This window comes from Panthera tigris, chromosome D4, assembly GCF_018350195.1.
Source record: "Panthera tigris isolate Pti1 chromosome D4, P.tigris_Pti1_mat1.1, whole genome shotgun sequence".
Lineage (NCBI taxonomy): Eukaryota > Metazoa > Chordata > Mammalia > Carnivora > Felidae > Panthera > Panthera tigris.
Genome location: NC_056672.1, coordinates 62,827,622 through 62,842,515, shown reverse-complemented (window position 1 = coordinate 62,842,515; position 14,894 = coordinate 62,827,622). Strand labels below are relative to the sequence as shown.

The 14,894-nt window shown below is 41.6% G+C and overlaps 1 protein-coding gene across 6 annotated transcripts in view; it reads right to left on the bottom strand.

Moving 5' to 3' along the window:
* Positions 1 to 1,480: 1,480 nt before the first annotated feature.
* Positions 1,481 to 14,894, bottom strand: part of PLPPR1 (phospholipid phosphatase related 1) — a 512,674-nt gene continuing 499,260 nt past the window's right edge. For 5 of the 6 annotated variants that reach the window (XM_042964596.1, XM_042964598.1, XM_042964597.1 and 2 more), the window contains 3 exons: positions 11,403 to 11,579; positions 7,778 to 7,909; positions 1,481 to 1,867 (listed from right to left, as the gene is read on the bottom strand). In XM_042964596.1, the coding sequence (XP_042820530.1) occupies positions 1,835 to 1,867; positions 7,778 to 7,909; positions 11,403 to 11,579 (342 nt within the window). In that variant the 3' untranslated portion in view covers positions 1,481 to 1,834. The remainder of the gene's footprint in view (positions 1,868 to 7,777; positions 7,910 to 11,402; positions 11,580 to 14,894) is intronic. The other variant, XM_042964601.1, reaches the window with a different exon arrangement.

Sequence of the window (14,894 nt, the reverse complement as noted above, 5' to 3'; positions counted from 1 at the left end):
TGCATCTTCCTCTACGATGCGCTTTTCCTACCTACATCATCCCCTGAACCACCTAAGCAGGTACATCACATTGAGAAACCTTTGAAAAGACGCAGACTTGGTTCAGAGGCATCTCGATTTAGGGGAGTCAGGAGGACCTGGGTGCTCACACCGGTGCTGACATGCACAACACTACCTCGGGAGAGTCACGGCTTCGCTGGGCTGTTTGGAGAAGAACCACATTATGTGTGTGAAAGCACATGGTATGGCATCCAGGATGAACAAAGCTTCCAGTGTTCTTTCCCTCCTCGCCTGCCTACGCAACTTCAGCCAGACAGAACTCAGGTGCGTGTGAGAGCATGAGCGTGGAAATGAAAATAACCTCAGGCCAGAATGAAGCGAGAGATCAGGCCAGGTTTTAGCAGAGGTCACTTTTGTTTTTAAGAACGACTAACTTTTTATTGGCAACTCAACACGGGCAGGCTGAAAACCAAGGTTTTCACATCCAGGTTGTGTTTCCAAGTGTCCTAATAATTGCAAGAATTTTAAAATGTTGCCTCCACATCCCCAGTCCCACCCACCTCCACTCACACTCGCTCACATACTCCCCCACGAAAAGACCTACCAGTCATGCCTCTGCTGGCACTGATCTCAGCAGGCATGGAACTAAAAAGTGTAAACATGTGTCGGGTTCACTTCATTGTGGCCCTTCAAATACCCAGGGGATGAAGCTTAAAACAAACGACAGGAGCCGGAGTACATTTTGTGATAACTTTTTTTTCTTCTCTTTAGAAAAAAAAAAAAAAAAGTACAAAAAAAAAAGCTAAGAAGAGCCAACATGAAAGTGTCAAGAAAACATTCTGATAGGTCCAGACAAGGGAGTTCCTTCTCTGAAAGGAGTTACACGTTAGTTATTACCATGCTAGAAAAATGAGATGCAGTTAAAATTCTAGAACAATTAAAAGCCACAAAGCCAAGCTGTTGCTCTGTGGCTCTAGGTTGTAGATGCTCCGATACCCTTTCTGTAAAATAATACTGTGCAAACTGTAAAATATTCATTTTCATAGAAAGTCCATACAATATGATATACAAAACTGTTGAGTTGACAGGGGAGACTGGTACTGGTTGCTTTTTGGAAAGAGGTCTGCAGTGTTACCTCCCAGTGCAAGGACATGATTCCAGAAAGATCTTGAGTTTTTTTTTTAGATGGGAGAAGACTTTATCTAGGAGAGAACATATAACCCCAATACCCCTCAAATCCAGGAGTCTCTGCCACTTTTTTATGTAAGTAAGCGACTTCACTAATATAGTACTTTGACTTAGAATACAAAACAGGTTAAGTGACAAGAACACAAAGTTCTTTGTGAAAGGAATGTTTCTTTCTGCCAAATTGATTTTGAGATTTACCATTAACCAACATTGCCCTCCCTGCAACTCAAAAGTTAATTTTCATTAAAATTTAAAAGCTCTGGAGGAGGCAGCAAGTGCAGTAATAAAGGGGTAAGGTGAATTGTTACATTAATTTTATTTCTGTGCCTATAAAACTGAGAAAAGAAGGTCTGTGTACAAATATCACAAAACAACATCAATCATTGAATCAATGTGGTTCTTCAATGCGCACTGGAACAAGAAGAAAATTTTGTTGGTGTAAAATTCTGGCATAAATATATTAAAGCTGACAAAAAAAATCAGGGCAAGCTACATCACTTCCTCATACAAAAAAATGTACAAAACATTAGCTTCTAACTAGATAAACATAATACTTGTCTTCACAGTTTGACATCAAGTAACTGTGTGTCTTGAAGTATCGAATTGAAGGGTGATAAAAAAAACAGCTTGTGACACATCAGCTGTCTCAGGTGACTTCGGTCATGGAGGCAGAGTGATTCTGTAAAGACAAGCAGGTGTAATCTCAGAGTCGGGCTGATTGACTCGCGCACACTCACTCTTCCCTGGCTGTGCCCTTGCTCTCTTGTCTCCTGACTTCATACAGGCTGTTCCCTCTCCCTGAAATGCTTTTCCAGGGCCTCACAAATTATCACTGTTTCTATTAAATCTTCCCTGATTTTTCAACCAAAAATAAAATAATTTCTGCACCTAAACTTGGTCTCTATAAAGTTGTCTTGTATCATACTTAATCATATTTTAATAGAAACATTTAAGGATCTCAAAGTAACTTCAGCTGCATTCCACATTTTTAATGTGGTGTTTTAATATCAAACGGTTCTGATTTTTGAAAATTTTCTGTATGATTTATTCTTTGAGTCATGAGCTATAAAGAAATGAGTTTAATATTTCAAATGTACAGGGTTGTTTTAGGTATAGATATCTATTTTTTTTCCTAAAGAATGTAACTTGTGTGATATTGGTCCTTTACAATTTCTTGAGACTTTTAGGTGATTTATTTTCATAATGTTTCATATGTTTTGAGGATTGTATGTAATGCACATTAGATCTTACGAATCATCTATATTTTCACTATATTTTATTTGCTTATTAATTAGAGAGAAATGTGTTACAATCCATACTATGATTGCAGCTTTGTCCCCTTTTCCTCGTAATTCTATCAATTTGAGCATTTATGGCTTGTTTATATAACCCCTACCTCTTGTTTACATAATTTCTATATACAGGTCCCAACATTTCCTCTTTTGTTTGAACTTAAACCCCCCAGTCCATGGGGTTGGGAAATGACTTAGGAAACTGTGGCTTTAGATCTGATTATTATTGGTTTCTTGATTCCTGTTTATGTTTAAAATACTAGAGATTCATATATTCTTGAGAGCTCGACTATAAATTTTAGAAACTAAGTATTTTGTTTTTCAATGTACTTTTTATCTGTCATGTTTGTGAAAACTAGAGCTTGATGCATTTCTTGCCATAATGTGAAAAATGACTTTTCCTTTATGTCTTCACTTTTATAATATGCTTCCTTTTTGAAAAAAAAAATGTTGGGTCAATGCTTTGTTAATTTACATGTTTATAAGATTCCATTTCAGAGTAAGCAATAAAAGGTAAAGTAATTCAATAGGCTAGGATAACTAAATGGGTGGCTTTGGGCAGACTTCTTTAACTTTCCAAGTCTTGTCTTCTATTTATGATATGAGGTCTACAATATCACTAGTTTCAAATCAAGGGGGCCCTTAGAATTCCTCTGGGAATATTTTCTGAACTATACTCTTTTACCTCATGATTGTTGGATTAGAACCTCCTGGGGTAAGGTTCTAGGCACCTGGGTCTCAGCACCCATTAGATTCTTTTTCTGCTAAAGAAAAAAAGGTCTCCCCTTCTTCCCAAATCTGGAGACATTGAGAGACTTTACACCACACCCAGAGTGAGGTCATACAATTGTTTCATTTCTAACTTCCTTTTGTTAATATAAACTGTGTTTGACAAGTGCACAGTTGCTCAACACCAAGGGCATGGAGAAGCAGAGCACAGCTCCAAGCTGGTCTCCTTAGGGTCACAATAACTCTGTGGGATCCTAGAACAGGGTGTCTATGAGATTACAAGAACTCTACAGGACCACAAAATTATGCTTTGGAAACCTGACCATTTTTGTTTTGTTTGGATTCTATAATTACTTACTTTTTGGTTTTTATTTAGTACTTGGGAAAGATTTTAGAAAATGAACCCTGTCTTAATCAACTATGCTAAAGGAATCACGGAAGACAAATATTCAAATTTGAGTTGATTTTCAGAAAGGAATAAAAAGCACTGTAACTCCATGTGGTAAAAGGGAAAGGTGTCTCAAGAGGAAGGAAAGGAGGAACCCCAGGTCCCTTCTCCAGCCAGACAGTCTTCTCCTTGAGGTCTTTTTTTTTTTTTTAAACATTTATTCACTTTTGAGAGACAGAGACAGAGCATGAGCGGGGAAGGGGCAGAAAGAGAGGGAGACACAGAATCTGAAACAGGCTCCAGGCTCTGAGTTGTCAGCACAGAGCCCGACGCAGGGCTCGAACTCACAAACTGCGAGATCCTGACCTGAGTCGAAGTCGGACACTCAGCTGACTGAGACACCTAGGCGCCCCAACTCCTTGAGGTCTTTTGAACAGTGGGATAGATTTCGCACGTATGAATGCATGCTCTGAAGAGAAGTTCCTATTTTCTCTCAGATTCCAAAAGATATTCTCCCTGGGAAGATGGTTCTATCCCAGATATTACAAAGGAGTCAGCTTCTAATAGCAACCACAGCTGTTGGAGTTGACTAGGGAGTCCTTGCCCACAGGAGAAACCACAGGGCAGATTTCTTTTGGAAGAACTGTAGCTCAGTTCAAATACAGTATCCCTTACCACATGTTTCCATTTAATGCTAAATTGCAGACTTCAGAATGGAATTTCTCTTGAATGAAATGCCAGGCCCTATGGTATAGTACAGCAGGCGGGGCCTTTGGAATTAGATGGGTCTGTTTTAATTTTAACTGGGTGACCTTGTGCATGTTTCTTAAAATCTTTGTGTTTTACTTAACTTACCTACAAAATGGAATTAATTATAACAATCGTAGGGGATTATTGTGAGGACTGAATGTGATGGCTTGCAATAAATGCTAATTTTCTTTTCTTGACCCAACAAGTAAAGGGTATAATCATTCTAACTGCCCACATGAAAACATTTTAAATAAAGGTGGATGCTTTGTTACTTGAGTCTTCTATAGTTGGTGTGGAAGGCATCACTTGAGAAGTCAACTTTCTAACCAGCGTCCTGTAGCTTCTCTTTGACTAGCCTGCAGAAGTCCTGTTCACTGTTTTCTTATTAATTTCTGTCTTGTGTGGGGGTTCAGATAGTGACTATTGTCTGATTTTTGGTTCTTGCTTTTGTCTACAAGTCTCTAGTTCAGGTTTTGTTTCTGGCTTGCCTCTGCCCCTGTCAAACATTCATTTCATGCCTCGTGAATGCCAGGAAATATGGAGGGTAAATAAGATATGGTTCATAGGGTTCAGATCCTCAAGGTCTCCAAGCTCTTGGCAGAGGCAGATATGAAGGGGCATTATTGGCATTAATTTTGCAGGACAATCACACAAGGGCCCATGAGGTCCCTTAGGCCCAAGCCTGTTATTCAGAAATGGCCTCGTTGTATCCAGATGGAACGATACACATGGAAACAAAGATACATGGGCAGATTGAAGGAAGTTCAACTCCTGCTCGTAGTGAATCGTAATATATATTTTAAAGATAATCTTTCATTCTATCTTGTGGAAGAGCAGATTTTGAAATTCTGTTTGGCACTTCATATTTCAATGTAAGTGGAATCCCCCAAATACGACCTAGATGTCTCTATGACCTCTGTGGTCACTATCAATGGTCCTGAGGGAGAAGAGAGAGAGAAGTCTGGAGAAGGCTTCCAACAGAGGGTAGTGCTTGAGTGGTGTTTGGCAGAAGGATGGGGTCCAAAGTTGATGTCCTTAAACTGGGACGTTCAAGGCAAAGTAGAGAGCATTTAAAAGAACACAGAGACTCCCATGTTTGTGGAACTCAGTAGGTATTTGTTTGCTTTTAAAACTCACCTTTGTCTTCAGTTGCTTCACCTCAAAAGTAGAGGAAACCACTCTGATCTTATCAGGTACAGAAACATAATTAGATAGGGAAGACCAGAGAAAGTCTATCTCACCATTTCATTACAAGGGATCATGATTTAGCTCCTTTATCACACTCAACCTGCATCGATAGGCTGTATATAAATAAACCAGCAATAGATTTTTTAGTATGTTACTTTTTTTTTTTTTTTACATTTATTTATTTTTGAGAAACAGAGTGAGACAAAGTGTGAGCGGGGGAGGGGCAGAGAGAGGAGGAGACACAGAATCTGAAGCAGGCTCTAGGCTCTGAGCAAGCAGTCAGCACAGAGCCTGATGCGGGGCTCGAACCCACAAGCTGTGAGATCATGACCTGAGCCGAAGTCGACGCTCAACTGACTGAGCCACTCAGGTGCCCCTTAGTATGTTACTTCTTAATTAAATCAAGTCAAAACGTTCACCTTAATACAGGTTGGGGGAAAAACAAACAAAATACTCGGCTCTGGGTTTAATGGAGAGCCCTAGTTTTTCCAAGATGGAAATAGCTTTAGTGTTTTGTTTTTCTTGTTAGTAAAATCAGAAAGACTTCACTAAATGTGAAAAGAAATAGGAGAGTTCATCTCAGATACTGGATAGTTAATAATCTTTAATAAGGGAAAATATTATTTTATACTATATTGATAATTCCAGTGGGAAGTGATTTGCTTTTCCCTTGTACTATCTATGAAAATGGTTTTGTAAGGATGTAAACATAAACACGATTTCAAGATGAATAGATTATTACAGGAAAACATTTTAGTGGGACTCAGCCTGGCCTGACAGTAGAACCCTGTTTTGTTATTGGTTATCTCCTTCTCTGCTTAGAGAACCACTCATCTCAGCCCTCCTGCTTGCTAGCTACGTGGCCTCAGGCAAGTTCGGTGAACATCGCTATCTTCATATTCCTATTAAATTTTTTTTTAACGTTTATTTATTTTTGAAGGAGAGAGAGAGAGAGAGAGAGAGAGAGAGAGAGAGAGAGAGAGAGCGAGCAGGGGAAGGGGCAGAGAGAGAGCGAGGGAGACACGGAATCCGAAGCAGGCTCCAAGCTCTGAGCTGTCAGCACAGAGCCCAAAGTGGGGCTTGAACCCACGAACCGTGAGATCATGACCTGAGCTGAAGTTGGACGGTTGACTGACTGAGCCCACCAGGCACCCCCATATTCCTATTTTTTAATCTGTGCAGTGGGACTTTCCTATTGATTCAATAGGTTTTTGTTCAAATAAGAATGTAGTTGTAAAGCACCTAGCAACTGTCCCAGGCAAAAACAAGTGTTTGATACTATCTCTCGAGGCTGCTTTCACTTGGCGAATCTTCTGCATGGCATTTCCTGTCTTCTCAGACAGAATACACTTCTTTTTCTTCATTTGGATTCACAAAGCACCTTGGGAACCTCTGATTCAGTATGCCATATTATGGCTACTCATTTATATCCATCTTCCTGATTATCTGTGAGTTCTTCGAGGACAAGGACTGTGCAGCTAATCATTTTCTGTATCTCTGACATGAACCAAGGCCCTGATGTAAATAAGTGAGTATGGTTGCATTAAAAGTTTTTGATTGTGGGGGCGCCTGGGTGGCTCAGTCGGTTGAGCGTCCGACTTCGGCTCAGGTCATGATCTCACAGTCTGTGAGTTCAAGCCCCGTGTCGGGCTCTGTGCCGACAGCTCAGAGCCTGGAGCCTGCTTCAGATTCTGTGTCTCCCTCTCTCTCTGACCCTCCCCCGTTCATGCTCTGTCTCTCTCTGTCTCAAAAACTAAGTAAATATTAAAAAAAAAAAAAAAGTTTGATTGTGGTCATCAAAATAGATCCAAAAGGACACTTAGTAACCTTTTTAATGTTTGTTTTTTTTAATGTGCTTCCAGCTTACATCTATTGCTGAATGTAACAAAACCTTTCTCTTTCTAAATATTGTCCTAGTCACTAAACCAGATTGGCCTCCCACATAATTGGTCCAAATTTTATAAATGTGGTATTGCATAGTAGGTCAAGGCGCCTTAAAGCAGCTGGGGTTTAAGTTAGACATTACTAAGAACTTCCTGAGGATTCATGATTGCCACGCCCCAGAATAAATACAGGACTATTGAGAGAAGATTGAAGTTCTTGAAGCCTTTACCTCAGATTTGATTAGTGTTGAGTGGATTCAGCGGTATCCTGCTTCCAGTAGAGGAATGGATTAGCTGACCTCCCAAGATAACAGGCCTTGAGCCTGTGGGTTTGGTTTTCTAAAACCACTTTACTGTACCTGTGCGCTTAAGGTTTCCAGAGGGCTTTCTATCCTTGGGAAAGCCATTAGGGGCACTCCACGGGGATCCTCGGGTTTGGATTTGGAAGGAGATCCTTGTGTTCCTTTAAAGTTATGGACCACACACATTCCCTGCAGGATGAGGGGAAAAAAGACTGGAGTCAGACTATAGCCATCTATGCCTGGTCACCTCTGAGGATGGCAGGCCTTTCCCCCTAGAATATCGCTGCCATAGTGACTGTTTTCTTTTGAGCCAGTGGGTCATAGGGGCCATGCAAAGACCTTGGGCATAGTTTAGGGTGTCTACTGAACATGTCTAGGGGCTGATGAAGCATCTGACTGATACCCACATGGCCAGTGGTAATCAATCCACCCCACTAAGCCTGTTTCCTCACCTGTGAATGGAAATAACACCTATCTCACAGATCTGAAATGATTAAAAGACACAACGAATGTAAATCATCTTATAACAGCAGCATAATTTATTGAGGGCCACTCTGTGTCTGGCATGGTCCTGAGGATTTCACCTTCCTTCATTTAACCCACTCAGCAATCTTACAAGGGAGGGACTATTATCATATTCAACTTGGGTAAGGAGGCACAGAGAAGTTAGATAACTTGCCCAAGGTCACACAGAGATTTCAACTCCACAGCCCCTTAATCATACCACTCTACTCTTTTGCCTCTTCTTAACAATCGCCAACCATATAGCAAACGATCCATGCTGACGAGTCTTTCACTCCTAAGAGGACCCTCCCTAAATTATGTGACTACTGTTTGCTTGAGATTAAATAACTCAAAATCGTGGCACTTTTCCTTTATTGCTTCCATGAAAATACTTTCCCTCTAAACGACTGCTCACTTTTATTTCTTACTGAGACCCTCCTTCATAACAGTCTGTTTTTACCATCTTCTCTGCTTCTTTTGCCCTCGTAGAGTTTATCTGTCTTTTTCCACTGTCTTCATTGTTCTGCATCATTGTTTCTATACCCAGTATCTTTGAATCTTTCCTGTCACTCTTCAAACCCTGCAGAACATTTATATAAATATTCTCTATTTGGCTTTCTTCCACCTCACTCTCCAGCTCTGCTTAAACCCCCTCGATTCAGGAAATGGGGGAACTGGGAAACATAGGAACTCTGAAGTTGGAAAGACCCAGGTCAGATTCATAGCTTATTGGCTGGGTGGCCATTGAGTAAGTTATTTATCTTTGAGCCCCATTTTCTTCATCTGTAAAATGAGGATAAGAATAGTGTTAGGGTTGTCCTAGGAGCACATGATTTGGTGTATATACAGATTAGGGCACGTAGTAATTGCTCAACTAATCACCAACCCCTGCCCCAGCTGCTTTAATCTTCACAATAATGCATATGTGCTCCAAAGTATGCTCCTGGTCTCAGACTCTTCTCTTCCTGTCTTCCTGTCCAAGTCTCCACTTTGGGAGGCTTCCAGTCTCTTCGAAGACGTCTTTCCCCTCCCGTTTCCAAGCTCAGTGTGTGTGCATGTGAGGTGTGTACATGTGCACATGCAGACAACAGGAAGAGCATGGGGTCTGTCTCTGCCAGGGAAATTCAGCAACAGTTCTGGGTCTTACATAAAGACCATTTGTGGAAAACAAAATTGGACATTTGCCATCAACTGGGAAGGCAAGAACAGAGCAAATAACTAAGCGGTAGGAAACAGGGCTGCAAGTTAGTGAGAGAAAGGAAGTTTAATAGTAAGGCAGAATTTGTACATGTGGCCTTAGAAAATGCAAAGGATTTCACAGATTTCATCCCATAAAGACCTCATGAAATACCTCGGGACAGTCTGTACTGTTCTTTGTCTCGAGCTGGGGATGTTGGCCCCGGGACTGATGGACAGCAAAATTTTTTGGCTTTTGAGCCTAAGCTTTCACTGATGGACTATTGATCTGTCTTTGAAAACCCTCATTTCTCTTGAGGTCACCCGTGCCCTTTCCAAACTCTTTTAAAAGCAATCGCAATCATTGGGAAATATCTCCTATGAGAGATCAACATCTCAGGATCATTCAGCACCGCTTTTCCTGCAGCTTCACACAGACAATTTGCACTGAAGTCCTTCATCTTTAACTTTAGAAAGAAAGCCTGGATCCATTTAAAATAATTTTGAATTAAAATGGAGCTTCCCCATCTCCATGGGGAGATCAGTGTTTTGAGCAACTGGGAGCATTTCCTGTATCTCAGCAGGTAAAAATGTTGGAAACTCTGAGTTAGAAGTTAGGAGAGGCATAGGTGTATTTAGTGTGTTGGGAAGGGCAAGGAGGAAGGCTAGGACAAGGAAGAATCATCTATGTATAATGCCAGTCTCTATGGGTGCTTTGGACCAGGATAGGCAGAATGGGAGGAGGGACATCCGGACAGTGATGGCTATTGTCTTTTAGGGGAAGCTTGCTGAATATTATTAGGGGATTCATTTCATGCACAATATAGGACTCTCCAGGCCCAGTGATTTACTGTAAATCCTTCCAGGTATACTTTAAATCCCTGAAGAGTATTTACAAATTGTACCTCTGTGGTATGCCCTTGTGATAAAATACTACACAGCAAGAAAGATAAATGAATTATTGATACATGCTACAATGGATGGATCTTAAAATAATCATGTCAGGTGAAAGACGGCCAAGAAAATGAATATACACTATATAGTTCCATTCATATGAAATCCTAGAAAAGGCAAACTAATATAGAGTGTTGGAGAGATCAGTGGTTTCTTGGGAATGAGGGGAATGGATGAGGGAGAGAAAGATATATGTATGTCAAAATTTATCAAATTGTACACTTCATGTGGCATCTATTATCTGCCTATTATAGTTCAATAAAACTGTAAAAAGACAAAAAGTAAAAATTAGCCTCTTCTCTTCCAGTCCAACTAAGATTAAGAGATTTCCTAGGTGAGCAGGTGGTGAGGCCCCCAGCTATTTGAGGAACTAAAATCATCAGAAAAGTAAAGATACGGAGAAAACTATATCAGCCAAAACTCTTCTCCAGAAAGATTATTATATGTGGTTGAGAAGCCACTTATAGTGGAAATAAGCTGTCTGAGAGCCAAGCGTAGGTGAGAGCAGAAGCCTTCTAAAAAAGCCTGGGAGTGGCTAGAGAAGTGTTTTCATACTGCAGAGTGGGATATGCAAGTCTGGGCCAGAGCAGAGTTTCTGAGGATGCGGGAGAAGGGGCTGTCTGCTTCCACCCAGGCTCTTTGTTTTCTGTTCTTCCCTCCTTAGTTTCTGCTCTCAATACATTCTGAACAGATATTTAAAGAACATTGCTTTAAAAATAAAATAAAGAACACTGCTTTGAAGGTACACCAAATTACTAGTCTGCGGGACCCCAGTCCACAGCCCAGTGTTGAAGGAAGCAGAGCAAGCCGTCCTCCACAGGCATTCGTCTTTCTGACCCCTTGGGGGAACATGCAGTCAGATTTCTGAAAGAAAGGGTGCTTTAGAAGTCATTTTTGTAGCAAAAGGATGCATAATACTTGGAAGAGAGTTGCAACTCACAAGGCTGGGACAGGAGGAACACGGACTTACACTGTGAAGTCTGGCTAACCTGACAGCCTTGCAGAGGGCACAAGAGGGAAAAAGGTAGAAAGAGGGAAGCTAACCTACCAGAAACAGGGCTACAGCAGTGCCCAGGATGAAGCCCGCAATCACGTCGGAGCAGTGGTTCCGATACTCAGAGACCCGATTAAGGCCTGTCAGGAAGGCTGTGCAGAGGGTCCCGAGGCACAGCACTGGTTTAGCCAGCCGACTGCTCTTTGTCTTGATTGTGCTTGTGATGTACATCTGGAACAGGACAGAGACCAGCAAGTGACAGGCAGCCTCCTTGTGCGGTGCAAACACATACATGCACAGACATGCACCAGCACATGCAACAGGGGCCGCGCCCAAGTGGCCACACTGACTAGTTGAACAATTCCACTAAGTCAGGTAGGAAAGAATTTGGGTAGGAAACCAGTGCAGCAAGAACAATGGATGGCTGTCTCCTAATCATGTTTTGTGTTCTAGTGGGCCCGTAAACAGAAATAGCGATGCAGAGTGACCGCATAATGAACATCAGAGTGTGCAAGTTTTATGCAACAAATTAAAGAATCACTTGGAGTATAAGGAAACCCACATAGAATCTCAGATACCAAAGAACTTCTGTGAGAATGAATTTTATGAAAGAGAAGGCCAGGTAGGCGAGTGGCTAATACATTTTACTTTTGGTGTCTCCCAGAGTTCTAGCTGATTCTTCACACTTGTGAGCAACAAACACAAAAGCATTGACTGGTTAGTTGATTGGCTGCATTAGAACTTCCAGATGGGTGTGTCACAAACAGGTTTCAGTTGTGCTAAATTCTCACGTTCCTTGGAACAGCTGTGATCGGCTCTCTGCATTCATTTACCCTGGTGTTTAAATTTTTAAAAAATGTTTTATTTCTTTCTGAGAGAGACAGTGCGAGCCGGGAGGGGCAGAGAGAAGGGGACAGAGGATCAGAAGTGGGCACTGCGCTGACAGCACGAGTGAGTCTGAGTGAGGCTGGAACTCATGAACTGCAAGATCATGACCTGAGCTGAAGTTGGAGGCTTAACCTACTGAGCCACCCAGGTGCCCCTACTCTAGTCGTGTTTGAAATTATTGAACTCTATGTGTTTTAAAATATCGAACTTTTCTATGGGTTCCCCGACATCCAAAAGGTTGGGAAAGGAGTTCCTGACCTGAGGAAAGGATGATGTAATTTATGGCACCTGAGATGTGGGCTGTTCTTATCTATTGTGAGGGGCTTGGCAACACTCTTAAAGTTTCATCGGCTCAGTTATCAAATGTGTGTCTGGTGGCCTAGAGCCTCTTTCAAAGAAGTAAACACGGTTCGATCACCTGTGCAATGGTTATAAGAAACCACTAGAGGGCATTACTGATCCATCCCATCATTTCTTTAGAACCGATAAATGAATTTGCAACTCTGAGAAATAGTATGCTAATACCTACAGTCTACAGTGTGTTTGTATGGCCTGAGCACACACAGGTTCAGTGGATGCATTTTACAATGTTACAATGGAAACTTTTACTTTTGTAGAATGAGGTTTCAACAGTGGTGTGAATACAGAAGATGGAATTCTCTATCACATGTAATAGATGACCTACGAAAGTATGGTTTGATCAGTTACACAAATTAGAGCACATTACACCATTCTGGGGCTGTATAGGAAATGTTACTTAACATCTACACTAGATATATTTAACTCTACTATTTTATCTTTTTATGTTGTTTTTTAATTATACCCTTTATCAATCTTTCCTGTAAGATTACAAACTATAAGAACAGGGGCTTAGGGTTAGTATTCTTCATGGTATTAACTAGTCCTTAGGAGATCTTTCTTGAGTAATTTCTGAAAGCACTTCACACATAACAGGGGCTCAAAAAATGTTCACACAATTGGAGTCTTGTATCACGGTTTATCTGATTATAGTCTGTGGGGCATGATTTGAATTGGATTACATCTGAATCCTTGAAAACATCTGCTATTCTAAGCAGACTTCTTTTTTCTCAAAAGAAATTTGTATCTCATTTGATGAGACAATAGATTATTAGGACAGATTTTTATAACAGTGTTCTACAAATTTCACACCTCAGTGGCTTGAGTTCGATAAATATGGGTAGGAAAAGGGTTCAAGAGTACATTGCTTCATAGAACTTAGGCTGTAGATAATTTAGAACAAATGGAGATTTTGAAAGTTGGAGAACATGCCAAATGCCTGAGAGGATTTTCTTTGTTTAAAGGATACATGGTCGGCCTGCCTATCTATCTATCTACCTACCTATCTATCATAAAGCAAGGCTCACCAAGCTACGATTGATCTGTTTGAGGCTTCTATATTATCTATGTGCATGTTTCCTAACATGGGGCAGCTGAAGCCATTTTTTCTCTCCTATTCATTAAAGAGCAGATTTAAAAGGAATAACTAGGAAGACTAATTTTGGGTAATTGGTGGTTGACAAATTCATCCTATAGATGTGATCTTGTGAATGTGATGCCAAGGAGCCATCGTTTTAGGAGAATATTCAGCAGTTTACTTGACGCTGTACTGAGTAGACCAGACGTGTAGTCAGTCCCCTTCTTTCCACCGTGAATGTAGGCATCCAGGTGCTGGCAGGGACGCCCTTCAACTGGAGGCAGACTCTCAGCAGAGAGTACAGTTACCCTCACTTGAGGGGGTGGGAACATGCTCTCCTGGGGGGTGGGGACGAGTCTTGCTCAGAACCTCTGGGAAGAATGGATTATTTCAAAGGGGTCTTTCCTCTGCCTTCTCCTTCCCTTCCATTGAGACTCACTAGACTAGTCCTCCCTGGAACATAAAGTTCAAGTAAGGAAAAGATGTGTTTTTGACCAATAGTTGTTCTTCCCCAGGGAAATGCATAGGATATCTGCCTTTGAGCTGATCCCTCTACTTCTGTGCTCTTGTTTCTAAGGAAGCATAGGCCAGAGAAAGGGGAGATGAAGTCATTTCCAAAATGGATGCAACTAAAGAGTAGGAAAGTAAAAGGGACAGCATGGTTTCTTCCTGTATTTTAAGATGTGGGACCCACTTTAGGTTTTCTCTGTGACGAAAGCAAACAATGTAGAGAGAACACTGTACCCCAGTGGGGGCAGTCAAAGCCTGTAGGATTTGGGGAGCAGGGACAAGTGAACTTTCGGGTGTTGGGGATCTGGTAGGATCACCCTTCTGCTCTGGTAAACGGTGAAGAAGAGTGTCGGGAGTTGCAGAGGAAAGCTGTGTTTTTATCCCGGGTCTGTTGCACTACCCACGCAGCCATTCACATTAACGCCCACACCTGCAAACTTGCAGGCAGGAGTGAGAAACGTATGCTGTCCTGGAACCGGTGAAACTTTGGCAAAGGGTGCTGTTGTGAGCAGTGGGAGGATCCCCGACAGGGTGCCAGAAGCCTGGGTCCCAGGTCTAACTGTGGGTTCTCACCTATTTCTCTGGGGCTCAGTTTCTGCATCTGTAAAATGGGAAGATTTGACTAAGAGATTATCCACATTCCCAAATCAATATCCTCTGGCAGCGCGGTATGTTACCCTGGGGTGTTGGGGCGGGGGGCGGGAGGCAACGGT